Genomic DNA, 21,405 nt, shown 5'->3' with positions numbered 1-21,405 from the left:
GGAGAATAACAGGCCTGATGATGAGACAATTCAACCAAAATGCAGATGGTACCCAGCTATAGTGGTCAAAGACTACCTCCCTACCTCACCCCCCAAAAAGAATGAAACTCCTATCAAATATTAATAAAATAAAAAAATACACTGGCAATTCATTCTTCTCAATGACAGTTTACTTCTTCATGGCTGATTTTTAATTCTATTTCAGTTTTCTCATGGGACAAAGCCCAAACATCCAAATTCTCTTTCCTCATTACTGTGGTGTGATGCCTCAAACTGAACATCATCACTGGATCTGGACCCTGGCTATCACAAGGTGGTTCATTTGATGTCCCCAGTACATGTCTGTAAATGGTGTAAATATCTATATATATATTTGATTTTTTGAGACAGGGTTTCTCCTCCATGTAGACTTGGCTTTCCAGGACTCACTTTGTAGACCAGGCTGGCCTTGAACTCAGAGATCCACATGCCTCTGCCTCCCAGAGTTCTGGGATTGCAGGCCTGTGCCAGCACTCCCAGGTCTTTTTCCATATTTTTTACTCCTCATTGATCACGGTGTCCCATGGAATAGTCAAAAGCTGCTTCCTAGTCAGCCATGGTGGCAGGTAAGCCCCAGAATGGGTGTGGGAGAAATCCTGGGTTTGTATGTTATGGGAGAAGTGGGGAGAATGCCCATCTGGCTTGAGTGGCTTAAATAACAGGTTATCTTATGGTCTGGAGATAGAATGTCAAAGAGCAGGGTAGCAGCCTGTCTGGGACACTCTCCTGACTTTCACATAGCCATCTCTTGCTGTCCTCTTGGCAGAGAGCAGAGTCGCTACTGTCTCTATCAAGGCTTTCTCTGTCAAGGTATAAATTCTACTCTGAAACCCCAGCTGTTGTGATCCATTTTAAACCTGTTTAGCTTCCCAAAGCTCCATGTTTGAAGACCATCATCACATTGAGGGCTGAAGCTTTAGCATGTAAAGCTTAGGGAAGCATACGGTTCAGTCCACAGCACATGCATGATCTCATTTGGTCTTTCATAACTCCATGACAAAGGTCTGGTTAGGGTGAAGAAGCTTTGAAAGATAAACGTGAGGCCAGGAGAGATGGCTCAGCAGTTAAAAGCACTAACTGTTCTTCCAGAGGACCTGGATTCACTTCTTAATGTCCACATGGCAGCTCACAGCTATCTGTAATTCTAGCTCCAGGGGGATCCAACACACACACACACACACACACACACACACACACACACACACACACGCAGAAACAAACAAACACAAACCCCAAACAAAACAAGACAAAAAAACCAATGCACCAAAAAAATTAAAAATAAATTATATATATATATATATATATATATATATATATATATATATATATATATATGAGATAAATGTACCCAAGGCCACTCAGCTCTGTACTGACAAAAGTTGGAGGTCTTTTATTTTGTTGGGGGAGATGTTTTGAGATGGGATTTCTTTGTGTATCTTTGGCTGTCCTGGAATTTACTCAGTAGACCAGGCTGGCCTTGAACTCACAGAGACCCACTTGCCTCTGCCTTATGAGTGCTGGGATTAAAGGAATGTGCTACTATTGCCCAGCTAGTTAGAAGCCTTTAAATCTAGGAATAATGGACTCCTCAACACTCAGAAGAATGAGACAGGAGGCTTGCCACAAGTTTGAGGCCAGCCTGGGCTACATGACAAGTTCTAGGTCAGCTTGGGCTAGGAAGTGAGATGTTGCCTCTGCTCCCTCCCCAAATAGCAACTAAAGTCTTGCTTGCTGCCTGGGATCATTAAGAAGCTGTCCTGTTTGCTTTGAGCCAGTTGGTCCGAAGATAGATGAGGAACAGGAAGAGGACTTCAAAAGGAGAGAAATGTGTGCAGGTGGGTACTATGACCACAGGAGAGCTCTGGAGGTAGAGGTGGGGAATTCCAAAAAGGCTGGCTCATCCCCCTGAAAGGCGGAGGAAGTAGTTTGGCAGGAAACAATGCTGGAGGGCTGGGGGTGGGGTTTGGAATTATGATATCAACTATTATAGAGAAATGCTTGACTCATCTTTCTTTCCTCACCCTCTTGGCCCAGATCCCAGGTCTCACACCCCCCTTTTTCTGATACTGGTAGGTTTGTCAGAACAGGAAGAAGAGTCAAAAAGAAAGAAGCAACTCCTCTTTACACCGAGGCTGTGGGACTTAGAGTGAGCTCTATGTTGAGTTGGACAGGAATGCTTCTCCCACGCAGCGTCAGTGTTGACATGAGGTTCTATTTTTTTCTTTTTGGTTTTTTGAGACAGAGTGTCTCTGTCTTAGTCTTGCCTGTCCTGAACTCGCTTTGTAGACCAGGCTGGCCTCAAACTCACAGAGATCTGCCCACCTCTTCCTCCCGAGTGCTGGGATTACGGGCATGTGCCATCATGCCTGGCTAGAGATGAGGTTCTTACAAGTCCTCCGACGCCTAATTAACTCCCAACGTTCTGCAAACAATGGCAGTCGTGATACATCTCAATTCAGAAAACATTTATGGAGCTCCTCCTCTGTGGAGGGTGCTGGAGAAGGAAGGGGGCAGTTACAGTTTCCTCCGTCCTTGGAAAGTTGTCAGCTGTGTGATGATCTATGGCTGTTCCTACTGAAAGGTGAATTCTGGGTCATACACAGCACGAAGGGGGTGGACCCTGACTAGAACAGGCTTATTTTTCCCCCTCTTACTCCCGTTTCCCCCTCCTGTGTGCAGCCATTCCTTTGCGTGTAGCCATTGGTGTCTTGGTTACTGCCACGGAGGATGTTTGGGAGCTTTCTGCAACTACTGTGTTGAAGTCGAAGTCCTGAGTGAGACCATTAAATACACACCCGACCAAAAGGAAGTTCACACAGGGTCTCTGAAACAAATGGCGCTTCACAGACATCAAAACATTACACAATTCGGAAGGATCGTGGTGATCTTCCAGTGGAGGGGCCGGGGAGAATCAGGAACATTGCCTACTGCGACTCCATGTAGTCTCTGTGTTCCAGGCCCCCTTCTAAGCATCCCACATGTACCAGAATAATCTTTCAAGTAGCCCGGGGGGGTGGGGGGGGTGGAGACTATTATTTTTATTTTATTTTAGAGACAAGGGCCTGCTATAGATCAAACTGGCTCTGTCGAGTGGCTTTTGGTTCCTGATTTTCCTGCTGCCAGCTCCCAACTGCCAGGGTTACATAGGTGCGTGCCACCATGCTCCATTTTTGTCTTCTTGTTACATGCGAAAGACCAAGTTAAATGACTTGTCCAGGGTCACGCAGCAAGTGACAGACTAAGATTCAAAGTCAGGTTTCAGAACTACCCAACTAAGCTGCCTCTCTGGCCTACCCTCTGACCACCTGAGGGAGAACTGCAATTGCTTGCCTTAATGACAGATGCATTACTGTCAAGAGAGTGTAACACATGTATACACACACACACACACACACACACACACACACACACTCACACACACACTGCTTGCCACACAGCTGGCTCAGGGTTCATTGAGTGAATAAATCTGGACCCATCAGCGATTTCCTCCTTTCTTGCTCACTGCCCGTTTTCTTCAACTCTTTGCAGGCTTAAGCTGTTGAGTGTCTCTCAGCACCCACATTAACTTTGTACATTTTGCACTTAAAGACCCATAAATGAACCTCAAGGACGAGAGCACTATGTGGAGCACGGTCTTCGGGACACTGGGTCCAGTACAACTATTCTTTCCGTCCCAGTACAATGATAAACTGTCATTACTCCTCGGTCCACACCGTCCTTAGGCGTCCAGTCCCGTCCCTGTGCTGTTTGTATGCCTGGCAGACTCTTGGTTATGAAACCAAGTCCAAGGAGACCCATCCATTAAGCCAACGGCTCTTCTCTCTCTTTTCCTCCATTGCTCTCCCCACAGCCCCCCCTTCCCCCGCCCTTCTTGTGGAACAAACTGGTAAGGTTTATGGGAGAAAACAGATTATATTTCATTAGGGAGTTGAGGCACAGAGCCGCACCTTCTCAATTGGAACCTGGAGAATTTGTCCACTTTGTTTTAAAGTATGATGGTGAGATTCCTTGTTTAAAAAGACCTGGGACTGTATTTGAGAGGCTAAAAGGACAAGATATTTGACTTTGGAGATCTTTTGGAAAATCAGAACGGTGGGCAAGAATGCACTGCTTTGTTGGTCTCAAGTTGGCAAAGTCAACCAACTCTGCTTCGCATCGCCGACTAAAAGCACTGACCAAAAAAAATAAAAATGAGACCAGATTATTAAACCGGCGGTCCCACGCAAGCAGATTGTCTGTTCCAGCCAGGGTCTTCGTCCGCAGTCGTTGTTTGGGCTAGAGATTACTTCAGCTTGGCTTCCAGAGTCTAGTCGGGGTATTCGCCCCGGGTTCTCACAGACGCCGCCTTCCGGGTCGGCGACCCCGGAGGCGAAAGGCGGGGCCGCGCCGCGAGTGGAAGCGGAGGGAGAGGCCGGCGTCTCGGGAGCGCGCGAGGCCTCCCGCGTGCGCGCGCCCGCCCGCCCACCCTCCCTCGCGCCCGCGCGCCCGCGCGCCCGCGCCCCGCGCCCGCCCGCGCTCCTGGGAAGTCTCGCGATGCGGTAGCCGGCTGCTGGTGCTGCGGGTGGCTCGGGCTGTTGCTGTGGTTGCCGGAGTTGCGGCGGCTGCGGCGCTGGCGGGGGTGGCGGCCCCGGCGGATGTTGACATTGTGTTGTTGTTCCTGCCCACGGTAATGGCGGCGGCGGCGGCGGCGGCCGGGACCCAGTCTCGTCAGTAGCCACAGTCGACACTGCCGAGCGCCAGCTCCGCGGCCTCCGCGCCCTTCGCCTCGCCAGCCGTTCCCCGCGGCCGCCCCAGAGCCAGGGCCCCCGGCGGGGGGCTCGCCGGCGCGGGATGGCGGATTTCGATGAAATCTACGAGGAGGAGGAGGACGAGGAGCGGGCCCTGGAGGAGCAGCTGCTCAAGTACTCGCCCGACCCGGTGGTGGTCCGCGGCTCCGGGCACGTCACCGTGTAAGGCCCTGCGAGGGCTAGGGCGAGGACGGGGGGGGGCGCGGGCTGGGTGGGCCCCAGTACCCCTCGGGGTCCTCCTTCCTTGAACCCTGGGTTCCCGATGACTGGCGCGGGACGGAGGCCTTCGGGAAGCTCCGGCAATCAGGAAGTGAGAACTTGCTCTGTTTCCATTTATGTAGGATTCCCAAGTGGGGACAAACACTGCCTTCCCTCCCTTCCACAGGCCCCACGGCTTGGGGGTGTGTGGGATCCCAGCAGGGAAGATGGCTCTTTCGGGTCTGCCTTTTGGGCTATCTCTACAGCCTAGGGGTGGAAGTGCATATATATTTTATGGGATCCACCTTTGTAAACCCCCCCTCCCGCCCCCGTTATTTTTTGGGACTCTGCCTTACTTACAGCCTATTATTGACATATGGCTCAGAGGTCAGATCTGAGGTGTAAGATCTCAGTGGCAATTGGGAAATGAGGTTCGCTGTTGAGTATCAGTGACAGATACTCACAGGGTTTCCCAGTTCCTTTAGAGTAAGTTTCTGCAAAACTATTTCAAGTTTCTGTCATTACATATGATAGAATTATTACAGGTAGACGTAAAAACAGATATATATTTGCCACAAATTAATGACAAGTACTGTGTTTCCTGTAATGGTTCTGCTCTGGGGCATGAACTCTAGGTTGGCTTCTTGTTTGATAAGGGTTCCTGTAAGGCTTAATAGCAACATCAAAATTCCAATATTATTCAAACAATAAGGGATGAAAGCACTCTGAAAGGTCATGACTAATAAAGGAATGTAGACTTGAAGCAAATAATGAGCTGTCCGGAAGGAGGAAGTTTTGCAAGTCTTGTAATATTTCCCTGATAAATCCGGAGTTTGTACAACTTGGATATTGATACTCTTTTTGCAGCTGATATCTCCGGTTAAAAAGTCAAGAGTTCAAACTTCCTGAACTTGCCTATGGCTGTATCATTGATAGAAAAAGGCAGCGAGTCTGAAGATGGCTGGAGCCCTTTTCATTGTGTTTTGACGTAGGCTGAGTGGGATGTGCTGGGAATAAGTCAGTTAACCAGAGAGCCGCCTCCTAAGATTGTCAGCAGAGCCCTTGCATTCCTCAGTGTTGGTGAGAGCAGTCATCCTGACTAGCCATGCTGTTGTTTGGGTACGCTTATGTAATGCTTTGGTTTCTTAGCACCTGTTACGTGTGTACTTAAGTGACCTAACAGGGTAAAAACACCGCATAATCATTGTGGCACTACCTGAATAGGGAGATGGGACTTAGCTCCATAATAACAGATCTGTTTTGACTGTCATCACAAGCTTAATTAAGGAATATAGCCGATTATGAATAATAACAGTTTAAATGTATATCACAGTGTTTTTAGTGCCATAACCTGCTATTTAATTTTTAGTTTTACTCCTGGAACTTTTTTCTTCTTACTTTAAACGTAAGGACTATGGGTGCTTTAAGAAGGACATTGTCGTATGTATCTTTATCCCAGCACTCAGGAGGCAGAGGCAAGTGGATCTGTGAGTTGTAGGCCAGCCTAGTCTTCATAGCAAGTTACAGGCCTGCCAGGGCTGCAGAGAGAGAGAGACACTGGCTCGAAAGATTTCCAAACTTCCTTCAAACCCTCATGTATGTATGTATGTATGTATGTATGTATCTATCTATCTATCTATCTATCTATCTATCTATATGTGTGTGTGTGTATCTTTGTGCGGTGAAAACCTAAGCCTGTATTGTGGTGATACACATTTGTGTAGTAATATAAAGCTTATATATGACCATTGTGCATGCTGTTGGGCATACTAGACTGTATAGGCAAGTTAGCACACACAAAGCCTTTTGAAATCGGTGCTTATATGCTATTAAAGCTGTTGAATGTATTTCATCTTCCTTTCCTTTATAAGTACAAACAGGAAAAGCCATTGATAATTATAGTAAAACAGGCTGGCGAGATGGCTCAGCAGTCAAGAGCATTTATTGCTCCTGCAGAGAACCAGATTCGGTTCCCAGCACCCACATGTTAGCTTACAACCACCCATAACAGCAGTTACACAAAACACTCATACACAAAAACAAAACAAATCTTTGAAAAAGTAAAAATTATAGTAAAACATGTAAGCTTAGGAGTTTGTTAAAACACTCTTCCTTTGTCACTTTGAAATAAATGATATTACAAACTGATTGTAGTACCAACTGTAATCAGGTCAGACTGAAAAGATTCAAAGCTACCTGTATGCTTGCTTTGCAGTTGAATGTTTTTACTTTTTAAAATAAGTTCACTATTACTCTTATTTTAGAGTCATTTTATTCTCCTGTGATATTGTTGGTCTAACATGATACGCTCTTTCTTGATATTCTAGATGAATAATAGTGTTAAATTTGCATTTAGCAGTTAAGAGAAATCTTCTGTAGAATTATATTTTGAAGGAAAATGATAGGAGGAAAAAAAAAAGACAAATTCCCATGGTTTCATAGTATGTACATACATGTAACTTGTAAGACTTGAATAATAATAAGAAAAGTGACAAACAGCTTAGCCAGCCAGGGTCCAGGGGCTGGGCCCAGAAACTCTGGAAGGGGCATGCAAATGGTATAGTTTACTGAATGGCATTGGGTTATGATTTTAAATTTGTAGTTCTTTATCTCAGAATAAAATGTATTACTGACTTTTTGGGGACTTTGATTTCAAGGTTTTTGTTGTTGTTTTGTTTTTAAATCGTGTTATTTCCTTTGTGCATGTGTGTGGGCATGTGATTTTATGGAGGTGAGGATACCTTCTGTGTGGGTTCTTGTCAGGTTTGGCAGCAAGCACCTTTGCCTACGGATCCATTTTTCCAGCCCAACTTTGATTTATCATAAAGATGATAACACTTCAGGAATGAATGCGTTAGTATAAAAATTTTTTTAAAAGTTGAAGAAAATAGAATAATTCAAAGCTTGTATTGGCTGGATAACCTAGCATTATTGACTGTATAACAGTCGTTATTAAGTTTGATTTTATACTCATCCTCTATTGGAGTCAAACTTGAGGCTTTCCTAGAGTGGGCATCATCTTTGATTTCTATCTTAAGTCATGTCATTTATTTGTTAAGTAAAATTACAAAGCCTTTAATCGCAGCACTCAGGCAGAGGCAGGCAGATCTCTGTGTTCCAGGCCAGACTGGTCTATTCAGTGAGTTCCAGGACAGCCATGACTACATAGAAAAACCCTGTCTTACAAAAAAGTAAGTAAATAAACAAACTTCAACAAAATCAATTGTAGAGGAAATTATTTTGATGAAGAACATGAAGGAAAAATGCTAAGTGTTTTAATAGGACAGCTACTAAATTTTAATGGGTAAACTTAAAGAAATAAGAGCTACAGAGCTGCAGTGTGTGGGAGCCCTCAGTGCACAAGCTGGGCCACCAGGGTTGACGGTTCCTGGAACCGTGCAAAGGTGGAAGGAGAGAGCTGACTGCACAACATTGTCTTGTAGCCTGACATGTGCACTGTGGCATGCACTTCTCCCACAAAAAGAAAACAGATGAGAAGTACAGCAATGAGTAGAGGTTTCAAAGTTTGTATTTGAACTTGAAAATTTACATATGATTTGAATTCAGAGTTTGAAGTTAGATTTGTGCTTACTCAGAGATGTGAAACTGACTAATACTTTAATTTTATATGACCAGCTAATACAGGGGCTAAATAGTGGAAAGCAAATTGTGCATACTTATTCATGTTGATAGGTAGTATTCTAGACACCTTGAGCTCATATGTAGTAGGTTACAGGCTCTGGCTGAGCATGAGCTCAGCTGTACTGAGAGTCTTTGAATGAAGGTGCAGTAACAGGCATGCAGTCCCAATGGAGGCTGGAAGACAAGGACAACGAGGAGCTTGAAGCTGGCCTGGACTAGAGGCACTGCTGGACACTGACACGGACGGATGGACACACGCACACACAGTTCCCTCCCCTAACCTCAATCAATTCCTCCCTCCCCCTCCCTCCCCTCCTCCTTTTCCCCCTCCCTCCCCCCTTCCTTCCCCCTCTCTCCCCTCCCCTCCCTCCCCCCTCTTGTGTGTGTGTGTGTGTGTGTGTGTGTGTGTGTGTGTGTGTGTTTGTAGCCTACTGTGGCTTGACGCTTAAGCTATCTTCCTGGCTCAGCCTCCAGACTACTGCTTGAGCCACCACTCCTGGCAGGTTTTTGATATATTATGTAGCTTAGATTATGTCGTCTTAGATTTTGTTGTCAGAAAGGTTAAGCCTTAAGTGTAACTCGGAACAACTGATGCTCCTGAGTATCTGTACACTACTGTTTTATGTCTAAGATTGTTTTGCTTGCTTGACCCAGCCAGAATCGCCAGGCTGAGTCTAGCATACATATATTTTTGATAGGCTGCATTTGAACTCCTGGGTGGTTATGCTAATTTACCTTTAGCCTTCTGAGCAGTTGGGAGTGTAGGCATATCTCACTATGCCCTTCTCTCAAGTGTTCTATTTCTAATGAGACTCTAGGTGTTTCTTACAGCAAACATATTTCATATGTAATGGGTGGTGCAATGGGAAGACATCAGTCATAATGGCTTCAGTTCTTGGATACCTCCTAACTGACCATAGATGAACTTTTCTGAACTTCTGCTTTTTCATCTGCAAAGGTGATAATACCTACTTTGGGGATTAGGTATGGGAATCAGAAATACAACTTTAATTTTATGACATGGACTCATCATAGGCATTCAATACATTATTATTTATCATGATTTGATTTTATTCCTGTGTACACATTTTTCATTAATTTTTACCCTTTGAAAAAAATCAGTCTAAAATATGATATATTACTTTCCTGCTTTATTTGTACTTTTTGGGTTTTTTGAGACAAGGTGTCTCTCTTTATGTAGCTTTGCTACCTTAGAACTATATAGATGAGATTCCCCGTCTACTCCTGTGATTTTTAGGTGTGTTACCAGGCCCTCATGTGTTTTCTACTTTAAAATAAGATCTTGAACATAGAAGCAGCTGGTCAGATTGACTAAAGGACGATTGAATCTGATGAAGACTTTATCAGAAGCGTGTGCGGAGATTGTGTTGGTTAAGACCCCCTTCTCCAATGGCGCCGCTGCCTTGCTGCCTCCCACCTAGCTAAACTGTTGACCTTATGAGAAGACCATAGAAAGTAAAACATTTATTCTAGATACTGAATTTAGGAACTAGTTTGTTTGTTTTTCTAGACAGGGTTTCTCTGTGCCCTGGCTGTCCTGGAACTAGCTCTGTAGACTAGGCTGGCCTCAAACTCAGAGATCCACCTGCCTCTGCCTCCCAAGTGCAGAGGTTAAAGATGTGCACCACCAAGACTGCTCTAATTCTTTATCATCACCTTATAGTTGGCATGCGCTTTTTGTTTGTTTGTTGATGTTCTCACATCTATTTTATGTGGTGCTGTGGAGCAGGCCCCGGGCTTCATTACTGTAGACAAGTACTACGAATTAAGCGGTGTCTCTAGCTCCACAGGTATTCCTTAAATTCTCATTTCATGCCAGGTATTATACAAGCTTCTGAAAGGCACAAGGAGTTTCCCGTCGTGTACGTTACAGCTAGTAGGTGAGATTAAATGGACACTTGCCATGAAGAACAATAGCGAAGGGCACTTGATGGCAAGTAATGTACAGGTCGGGGGAAAGGTGCTAAGAAACGGTACAGCAAGCTTAGGAGGAGCACACTGAGTCTAGACGATGCTGAGATTTAACCCCCAGGAGTCCAAGGACTCCTATTGCAGCCACAACACACAGAGCTCTAGTAGGAGTGTGCCTTGACGCGAGATTGGAGAGTTCAGTAGGGGCCAGCAAGGAGTGTAAAGTGATGGTTAGAGGTTCCAGGGGCACACCCAGTGTACTGTAGTGGCTCCCCCACGAGGAGAAATGTCAGTGTTAAGAGTGACGAGGCTGTGCAGCATTCCAGGTGAGGCATGCGAGTGGTCTGGCTAGGTTTTTGGTCAGTAGGTAAAGGAAGTATTACAGCTCTAGGTATAAACCATCAAATTTTGCAACTTTCCCATAAGATACAGAAAAACATAACAGCAAATACCTTTACCATCTGATTTTTCACTTGTGTATATGTGATTCATTTGATTTGATTTTGGCTCTGTGATGGATGAAGTTTAAAAACCTGGCTCTCCTCTCACTGATTGGGGACTATTTTTAATCTCCTGCCATGGGCAGCTGATATGCCAAGACAGCAACCTTTGCCAGGCTGCAGAGACCTTCTTCATGATTTTGAAGTGAGGGTGTTTGTGGAATTACATCTTCACTGCAATATGTGTGCTGTTTGACATCTGATCGTTTCTTAGGTTTGAGGGAAAGATGTGCATTTAGAGCTGGCTCGGAGTCCCAAGGGCTAATGGTCTGATGGGCCCTGAAAAAAGAGTTTCTTTTTCTCACTTACTTACTTTAATTTTATGTGCATTGGTTTTTTTGTTGGTTGGTTGGTGTGTTTTTGCCTGCATGTATGTTTATGTGAGGGTGTTAGAAGCTCTGGAACTGGAGTTACAGACAGGTGTGAGCTGCCATGTGGCTGCTGGGAACTGAACCCAGGTCCTCTGGAAGAGCAGCCAGTGCTCTTAACTGCTGAGCCATCTCTCCAGCCCCCTCTTTTTCTTATTTTTTTTTTTTTTAAGTTTTTCAGCGTAGCTTACCTAGGGTAGAGTTGGCTAGTCTGATAAAACTTCTTTTTTTCCTTTTTGTTGATTACAAAGTTCCCCTGGCCTGGAATTCATTTTATAGTTCCAGCTGGCCTTAAATTTGCTGCATTCCTCCTGCCTCTGCCTCCTGAGTGCTGGAATTGTAGGTGTGTGCCACCCTGATTGGCAAGAACCTTCTGTTTTCTCTTTGATCTTGCATTGTGGTTATGATGAAGTCAGCCCTGGGTTTGTTCAGTGAAAGAGTTTTTATATATTTTATATATGTCGGCTTTCTTTGTCTGCCGTTTTATAGTAGGAAATGTTATTTGTAGTTTCTATTTTTGGTGGTCTGTTGTGTTAGTAAGCTTTCCATTACTGTAACAAAATGCCTAGAGTAATTAACTTAGAAAGCTGTGTTTTGGCTGACAGTTTTGAGATTTCACACCTGTCACGAGGGTGTGGGGCTGACACTGAAAGTGTCCTTTCTAGCAGTAGTCCTCTTGCTGCTCTTCCAGAAGACATGGGCTGGATTTGGAGCACCCATATGGCCAGCTCATGGCTGTGACTCCAGTCTCCAAGGATCTAATGTCTTTTTTCTGTAAGCAGCAGGCATGTGCGTGCACACACACGCACACACACACACACACACTGTATATACACTACCTTCGTACCAAACACCCATACACCTAAAATTAAAAAAAAAAAAAAGGGTTTCCTTTTTAGTGTAATGAATGAGATTATCTATCCACAGAGCTGGCAGAGAGTGTCGTGTGTGTATGTGTGTGTGTGTGTGTGTGTGTGTGTGTGTGTGTGTCTGTCTGTCTGTGTCTGTCTGTGTCTCAGTCAGTCAGTCTGTCTGTCTATCCCAACTGCAGGGGGTTTATATCTTTCAGTCCTTGTCGTGCTGTATTGATACTCAAACACATATTGAGATGGCTGGTAAATTAAAGCATGGTTTATAAACATCAAAGTCTGCTAATTTCTTCCATACTTATGATTTCATCTCCAAAAATAGCTAAAAGTCTGATTCTATTGAGCTCAAAGTCCAACATTAGGAAATATGTTCTGTCTTCATATCCTGTCTGCACAACCCATTTGTTTAGTTTGAGTCTGAAATACATAGTTTGTTTGTGCATAGGTCTTGTCAGAGCTGTGGAAGGTAAAAGTCTGTGAGTCTGGGTTTCTAAAGATTGAGTGTCTTAAGAGGAGTGTCAGGCTGGAGTTTTATCCTGTCCAAAACTGAATACATAATCATCTGTCGAAAGCAGCCTCAACTGTAGCTTTCTTATTCTCTCAGTTGATAGTAGACCCAGTACTGGCTTTATTTAGATTTTAAAAAATTCCTTGAAAGGTGTGTGTGTGTGTGTGTGTGTGTGTGTGTGTGTGTGTGTGTGTGTGTGTTTGCTATGAAAATGTGGATGCCCAAAGAAGCTAGAAGAAGGTGCTGGATTATCTGGAGTAGCAGTTATTAGCTACTATTTAGATGCCTGTCCTAGTTTGTTTCTGTTGCTGTGTAAAAACCATGACCAAAGCATCTTGGATGGGAAAATATTTGATTTACTGGTAGAGTCCATCTTCTAAGGAAGCTGAGGCAGAATTCTGGAGGCAGGAACTGAAGCAGAGACCATGAAGGAGTGCTGCTTCCTGGTTTGGCCCCCCACCCCCCAATACCTGCTCAGCCTGCATTCTTACATAACCCAGGACCACCTACCTAGGCATGTCAACACCCACATCACCCACCTAGCTGGGACCTCCCACACTGGGAGAAGATGTCCCACAGGCTTGCCTATAAGCTAGTCTGATGGGGGCATTTTCTCAATTGAGGTAATCCTCTTCCCAGCTGACATTAGCTTGTTTTAAATGTACAGAAAACAGCCAGTACAGTGACCCCATAGAACAGAAATGTTGACACATCTTAGATGTCTTTCTCTATCCAATGTGTTAAGCAATCCATTAATTCTTTCTTGGAAACCTCTTCCTTTTGCCTTAGACTTACTACTTTTCCTTTTTACACTTTTGCTTTTCTCTTTTACAGTCTCACTGGCACGTCTGTCATGATAATGCTTGTAAAACAGTTGAGCTGTGCTCTTCTGCATCAGCTCTCTGGAGCCACGTCTCCTGTGGAGTCCTTTGAGTAGTCTGCAGGACCCTCCCTGACTTGACCTACTGGGTAGACATGTCTCTGATGTCTTTCCTCCTTCTGCCTGCTTACCCTGTTCTAGTTAAACTGGCTTCCTTTCCATTTCTGAATTAGTCTAGGTGTATTTCTGACCTAGGTCCTTTGTACTAACTAGCTCTTTTTTTTTTTTTCAAATCTTGCTTTCAACACATAGAAGTTGGGTCCTTCTCATCTTCAGATCTCTGTCAGTAAGAGGCTTACCCTCCTACTTAAAATCAGAGCTCTCCATCTTCTCCTTGTCCTGTGCCGCATTATTCCTTTTTCATAATTGTCTGCAGTCAGAACATGAATTTGCCAGACATGTTAGGGTACAAACTTTCTGTCTGTCTGTCTCCCCCCTCCCCCCATGGATGACTAGGATTTGCTGTGTAGTTGGTGGCTTGCCTTAAACTTCAACTCCTCCCACTTCAGTCTTGTTAGTTCTGGGCTTAGAGTAGGAATGTGCCTTTACACCTTACTCTAGAACATAAACGTCAGACGTGTGTCTTGTAAAGAGAGAAAGCAAAGTCTTAAAACATTTCCCAATGTATTGCAACTGTCCTACCGAACCCTTAAATTTTGTGGGTTTTTATTTTCTTTTTTAATTTGAGTCCACGCCTTTAATCTCAGCACTTGGAAAGCAGAGGCAGGAGCATCTCTGTGAGTTCAAAGCTGCCTGCTCTCCATTGCAAACTCTAAAACAGCAAGGCTATCTGGAGTGACTCTCTTTAAAAACAACAACAACAACAACAAAACCCACAACAAAACAGTACTGGGAGAGTTGGGCTCTCGAGATGGCTCAGTGTATAAGCTCCAAGCCCAGCGACCTGAGTTTGATCCCTGGAGCCCATGCAAAGGTGGAAGGAGAGACCTGGCTTCACCAAGGTGTCCCCTGACTGATGCAGAGGCTATGCATGATGCTGCCTACTGGCTTGCTTCTCATGTCTTCCTCAGCCTGTTTTCTTATAGAACCCACAACCACTGACTGCCCACAATGGCCTGGGCCTTCTCCTATCACTCACTAATTTAAAAATGCCCTATAGCCTTTTAAAAATTGAGGTTCCTTTTTCAGATAACTCTAGCTTGTGTCCAGTTGACATAAAGTTAGCCAGCACACACACCATTCAGAAACACACAGAATCTTAAAGTTTAAAAAATGAGGTGGAAAGATTGAGATAGGAGACTTACTAGTTCTGTGGCACACTGGCCTATCTACCTCCAAAACAAACAAACAAACAAACAAACAAACAAATCAGAGCTGGCTCTGGGCTGGAGCTTTATGAGGGTGATGGCCAGTGTTCTGGATGTGATCCTTTGCACTGTAAAAACCAGAAGCTTAGGACAGCACAGGATTTGCTCTTCGGGCTGCTGTCTTATCTGAAACAGACAAAACTCCAGGGAAGGTTTGCTTTCCCATCCTGTGTTGAGTTGATGTGTAAGCCGCGATGAGAGTCCGAGCATTCCCTCTGATAGTGTTGCTCTTCCAGTTGCCGTGCTGGCTTGCCGTCCTTGCCAATTTTTGACTTACCTAATTGGGTAGCTGGCTGTATGCTTGACATTTCAGTTGAGATCAGCGTGTTTTCTACTTTTTACCTCCTGGCCTTGGTTGGTAAATTGCTCTTTCAGAGGAGCTGGCTTCAGTTCTCAACACCCACAACCATCCCTAGCTCCAGGTCCAGGTGATCTGACACCCCCTTCAGAACCCCTTGGGCGCTATGCACACACATGCACGCAGGCAAAGCACTCAAAAACGTAAAATAATTAAATCTTTAAAAAGCACAAAACAGTGGAGAAGTATGTAATGGTCTTGGTCTGATTAGCAACAACAAACACGGGTCACTTGCTGTGTGATCATTAGACACAGATGGGACCCCTGCACCCATGCTTGTGACTCAGGCTGCAAGGGAAGCAGAGGGAGAATCGCAGGAACTTTGTAGCAGAGAAAGAGCAAACCCCAGGTTCAGGAAGAAAGACCCTGTGTCTAAGAGGAGGTAGAGAGTGGTAAAGGAGGCTACCTGACTTCCTGTGTCTGCCTCCAAGTCTGTGCATATGCTGAGACTCCTACATACAAAGAAACATTAGAAACCCCAAATCAGGAGGCCATCAAGGCCTGCAGATCTGGACAAGGGGGTGGGGTGGGGCTGCACAAACCTATGGACCAGCCAGGGACAATGCAGGCAGAGAACCAAGACTCCCTGCTCAGACGTAACTGATGGACAGCTGAGTCTCCGCGTGGGTGTGGGGGAGGGGCACTGCTGCTGAACCTCTCACATGTACTCTGGTGGCCACGATTTGGTTACTGCCTCTTGGAAAGATGGCCTGGCGGGCACACAGAGGAAGGGGGTGCAGGCTATCCTGATGAGACCTAATAGGCTGTGGCCAGACAGTGGGGTAGGAGGGCCCCCTGTCAGAGGTCTGGGGGAGCTGAATAGGACAGAAGAGGGAGGGTGGGAATGGGAAGATAAGAGCGAGGGGAATAATGAACAAAATATACATTTAAAAAATCAAACCAAAATAACAAAAGCATTTTAAAATTCACTCTTTGTTTTTGGTTGGTGAGTTCTGTTGTTTAAAACATGTTCTTATGTCTTGGGCTCAGGGGTGACCTTGAATTCCTGATCTTGCTGCTGCCACTTCTGGAATTCTGGTATTCTAGATGTATGCCACCACACTTAGTTTATGTAGTGCTAGGGATTGAACCCAGGGCTTTATGTACGCCAGGCAGCTGCGTGAGTGTTGCCTGAGCTACACTCCCCGCCCTGAAATACACTCTAAAGCTAGTGGAATTAGCTCTAAATATCGCCATGTCTATTGTATATGTTTTTTGTGTAATTGTTCCTAGCTTTTTCTTTTTCTCCCCCCCCCCCATTTGGTGTGTGTATTTGTGTTGTGTGTGTTATATGTACTTCTAAAATGTAGTGTACAAGTGTGCGTTTGAGTGTATGTGTGCATGCATGCATATGTGTGTAAGAGGTAGACTTGGGCTGTCTTTTCCCGTGTTCCTCTCACTGAGCCTGAAGTGCCTGTGCTTCTTCCTATCCTGTCGTCTCCTCCCCACCCCCAAGTGCAGAATTGGCAGTGCTGGGCCTGGCTTTCATATGTGTTCTGGGAATCCTTAGTCTTTAAATGTAGCCTGAAATACTAATGGATTTTATTAGGGAACTCATGGAAAACATGAAGGTAAAGATTGTCGCCCATAATCTTCATTCTCTAAGATTAACTACCATTAGTCTTTGGATGATTGGACTTTTGTTTTTGTGCATAAGTAGTTACATTAAATTTTAGACAATATTTTATTTTTGCATTTTTCACTAGGGATTATCTTGAGAGGATTTGCCACTGTAATTATGAGATCTTAAAAATATGACTGAAGAGAGTCTATTAAGTTCTCAAGGGGGTTAAGAATGCTTTGGGAGAGGCAGGACTTAGCATCCTACAGCTGGACTTGAGCAGTTCTGACATTTTCCCTGCTCCCTGGTCTGGTGCCCTGTCACACTGATCTGCCTTCATAATGGCCCAACTTCTGCTGCTGCAGTGGGAGCTGCTGACTGCTTACCTCTCCTTCACTTGACCGCTTCTGCCTCCCACTCTGCTGTTCACTCTTGACTTTTCAGGCCTCACAATTTTACTGTGTTTTGACTTAAATTTAAGTGTTTTTTTGTGTATTTCAGCCCTTATCCATGATACCATATATGTTAATACCTTATATTCCTATTCATCAAGAGGAAAAAGCTGTGTCTGAGTTGAGCCCCTGTTGGGTCCTGTTCCTGTGATGCAGTGCACTTAAGGCAAATGCCAGTGTGTGGGCTCACCTCCAGAGTAGAGGTGTCCCAGTTGTTCAAGTAATGAGCTTACTGGGCTATCATGTCTTGTATATGGTTTCAGCTGTAATGCATTGTCACACATGTTGTAATTAATATTATTGTAAAATATTTCTAAACTTTCATTGTTAGAATAGCACGACAACCCAGAAGCAAGGCAAGTAAACATTGAACACATATTTTTGGTTCAGAGTGAAATAAAATGAAGCAATTGGATTTTGGTAGTTTGTTACTTAAATGACAAAATGCGCTGTTAGTTCAAAACAGTGAAAGCTAGAAAATTTGCTGATTAAAATATTTTGCTTTAGTGCTTTTAAAGTATACATGGTAGCGCAAATGGAATAGGCCATCTATCTTCCTTACATACCGCTGCTTGGTTAACATTGTGCATCATTATGTAAGAGTTTTGATTCCTCTGGGAATTCTCTTTGTATGCTACATTTTGTAAGTTGCTCATTATGATGATTTTATATCTTAGACTGTTGAGGACATTTGATTCTATTGTGAGCCCTGAGATGGTGAACTGTATAGCCCTGTTTCTTGTTGGGTGTAGTTCAGCCCTAACACGCACCTTTAATCCAAGAACTTTCTGTTTATTGTAAACAGGTGATGATGCTGCAGCTTAGCTAGCCCTAGCACTCACCTTTAATCCAAGCGCTTTCTGAAGATAGAATTGAAAAAATTTAGCCCTAGGTCAAGAGGTGGACATTTAGAACAGCCTGGGTAAGAAGAAGGGGCTTTTTGAGCTTTGAGCTAGCAAGCTCTTTGGCTTTTAGATTTTTGACTTTTCCTTCTGGGCTATCAGCTGAGCTAGTGAGCTTTTTTTATTTTCCTTCTGGCACAAGAGCTGAGTAGGAAGGTCAGCTGGGTGCTTTCTCTGCCTCTCTGAGCTAGCAGGTTTTACCCCCAGCATCTGGCTCCCGAGTCTTCTTATTAGTGATATTGAGAGACTGGGACCTTTTAATTTATTTATTGATAACAGCATTAGCCCTTCATTCTGCCTTACCCGCTCTGTGGAGGGGCCCTTATTCTGTTCTCCCACCTTTACGTTAGGTAGTTCAAGCTCCTGTGCTGTTGCCACAGAGACATAATAACACAGTTTTTCTTTTTTGAAAACAGATTTGGATTGAGCAACAAATTTGAATCAGAATTCCCTTCTTCATTAACTGGAAAAGTGAGTGTCTCTCTTATTGATCTACTTTTTATATATCTTAAATTAGTTTTTCCTAGAATTTAAAAAAATATGTGCTGATAGCCATTCCTCATTCAGCATTCCTCAGTGTTACATTTCTTACTTTTAGGTAGCTCCTGAAGAATTCAAAGCCAGCATCAACAGAGTTAACAGCTGCCTTAGGAAGAACCTTCCTGTGAATGTGCGGTGGTTGCTTTGTGGCTGCCTGTGTTGCTGCTGCACGTTAGGGTGCAGTATGTGGCCAGTTATTTGCCTCAGTAAAAGAGTAAGTTGAATTACATCTTTTAATTTACATTTAGATGTGTGCAACAAGTCCTGTTTTTACCTTTTTTTTTTCTGTTGAGTGAACTATACTGTTCTGAATATTAATACAGAAATAGTATGGTTTGGAAAAGCAAGATTAATTAAGTAAATTACATAGCCATATGTTATAAAACAGCTATGTAAAAGCTATTCATAATTTTTATACATTAAGAAGTTATGGTCACAACTGGGCATGGTGGTCCATGTCTTTAATCCCAGGACTTGGGAGGCAGAGGCAGGCAGATCTCTGTGAGTTTGAGTCCAAGACAGCCAAGGCTACACAGAGAAACCCTGTCTCAAAAAACAAAAAATCAAAACAACAACAACAAAAAAGAAATTATGGTCAAAGAAGACTGCAGCGTTATGTCTATGTCTGTGTTAATTGTGGACTAGAGCGGTTTTAGGGTACTGAACTCAGCCCTACCACTTCTGTGTCCATGGACATATTTCTTAACCTTATACAATCTGGTTGATATAACTATAAAATGATAGTATTTACCTGTGATTGGAATCAAACTGTTGTAAGGATGCAATGAAATAGTATTTATAAAGCTCTTGGCCGAACAGCCTCTGAGAAATTCCGTCAGCTTCAGTGCTGTTTCAGATACACGAGAATAGCAGTTCAAAGCAGGAAGTGCATGCTTTGACTCGTGTTTTAGAGATTTTATTTAGTCCATGAGCTGCTATGCTAGCTTCATTACTTCTCTGCCTATCTAAGCAAACATGTTATGCTGGCTGAGCAGAGCTGCTTGCCTCGCAGTTGCCAGGCATCAGAGAGGGAGGAATGCGATTGGAACAAGATGCAGCCCCTGAGAGCAGAGCCCTGCCCGGTCCACGAGGTCTCTAGCCATTGATCCACCTTCCCAAATGCCATCATACTATGAACCCATGAGTGATTTAATCTGTTGAGTATCTAAATCACCATGATCTAAATCACCTTTCTGGGTACAGAATCTCCCAAGCAGTGCTGTGTGGCTGATATATCCACAGCTCTCCCTTTGCTTTTCAAATTTTTATATTATGTATATTGAGTGTTTTGACTGTATGTATATGTGCACAACATGTATCCCTGGTGCCTGTGGGGGTTAGAAGAGGTGTCAGATTCCCCGGAAGTAGAGTTACAGATGCTTTTGAGCAGCCATGTGGGTGCTGGGAATTGAACCCTGGTTCTCTGCAAGAGCAGCCCATGCTCCCCATCACTGAGTCTATAGCCCCTAACATAAGAACTTTTAAGCTTTGGTTGGGATGGGGTGGGGGAGAATACTTCAAATCCAACCCATTACAGAGTTGTCAGGATGGGATGACTAATGCTATTGCTAGTACTGTGAGAATACCCAGAGTGGGAATAAAATGGTTACAGTAAAATAATAGGGAAGTCATTTTACTTTTGTACTTTACAGGCTTTCTATAATGAATATACACTTACTCTTTGACTAGGAAAAAATAATCCAAAGACCTAATTTCTACTACTTTTAATGAAAAGTTCCAAGATGTTGGCTACTGACATGCTAAAATAATGCAAATCAAAAGTGGTTTTTGGTTGTTTTTGTTTTCTTTGGAAGGCATTGTCTTACTCTGTAAACTGGCTGGCCTGAAACTCACTGTGTATATCAGGCTAGCCTTGAACTAAAAGATCTGCCTGCTTCTGCCTCCCAGATGCTCTAGCATGTACCACCATGCCCAACACAGTGCCCTTGTTTTTGTTATCTTTGAAAATTATACGTATGAAACTACAATACCATTCAGCCATGTGTGGTAACTCAGTTTTGGAATCCCAACAATCGTGAGGCTGAGATGGGGGAAGAGTGTGAGTTCTGCCACATAATAGTTAAGGCCAGCCTCAAAATCCAAAGGAGGGAGGTCAACCAGGTTTTTCTATGGGAACATTTAATTTTGGTGGCAAATAATGACAAGGAAATGAAGGAAACAACATTTAATTTCCACTTGATTTCTATTATAAGGTTAGAGGTATATTCTACTGAAAATTTTTGAGCTAATATATTTTATTGATAGAAAGGAAGTGATACCTTTAAAATAGAACTACTTACATATTGTTTATTATAATATTTGAAGTATTTATATTTTAACAATTTTTATTATTTGAGCGAGGGGTGTGGAAATTATCCAGTTTATGTAGACTTTTGATCCCAACTTATTTGTTTTAGCTTAGCACATTTGAAATTTATCTGTTTTGTTTCATATTTAGTAGTTTATTCCTTTTTAATTGCAGGTAGTTTCCATTTTATATCTATGCCATTGCATAGATGAGCCTTCCTGAGTTGGGTTATC

General features: G+C 43.7%; 1 protein-coding gene across 1 annotated transcript in view; it reads left to right on the top strand.

The window, feature by feature from the left end:
* The first annotated feature begins 4,559 nt into the window (after nucleotides 1–4,559).
* Chic2 (cysteine rich hydrophobic domain 2) overlaps nucleotides 4,560–21,405 on the top strand; it is a 32,654-nt gene continuing 15,808 nt past the window's right edge. The window contains exons 1-3 of the mRNA XM_051170278.1: nucleotides 4,560–4,988; nucleotides 18,741–18,795; nucleotides 18,923–19,078. Coding sequence (XP_051026235.1) covers nucleotides 4,870–4,988; nucleotides 18,741–18,795; nucleotides 18,923–19,078 — 330 coding nt within the window. The 5' untranslated portion in view covers nucleotides 4,560–4,869. The remainder of the gene's footprint in view (nucleotides 4,989–18,740; nucleotides 18,796–18,922; nucleotides 19,079–21,405) is intronic.

This window comes from Acomys russatus, chromosome 28 (assembly GCF_903995435.1).
Source record: "Acomys russatus chromosome 28, mAcoRus1.1, whole genome shotgun sequence".
NCBI classification, from domain to species: Eukaryota; Metazoa; Chordata; class Mammalia; order Rodentia; family Muridae; genus Acomys; species Acomys russatus.
This window is presented reverse-complemented; position numbering and strand designations above follow the sequence as displayed.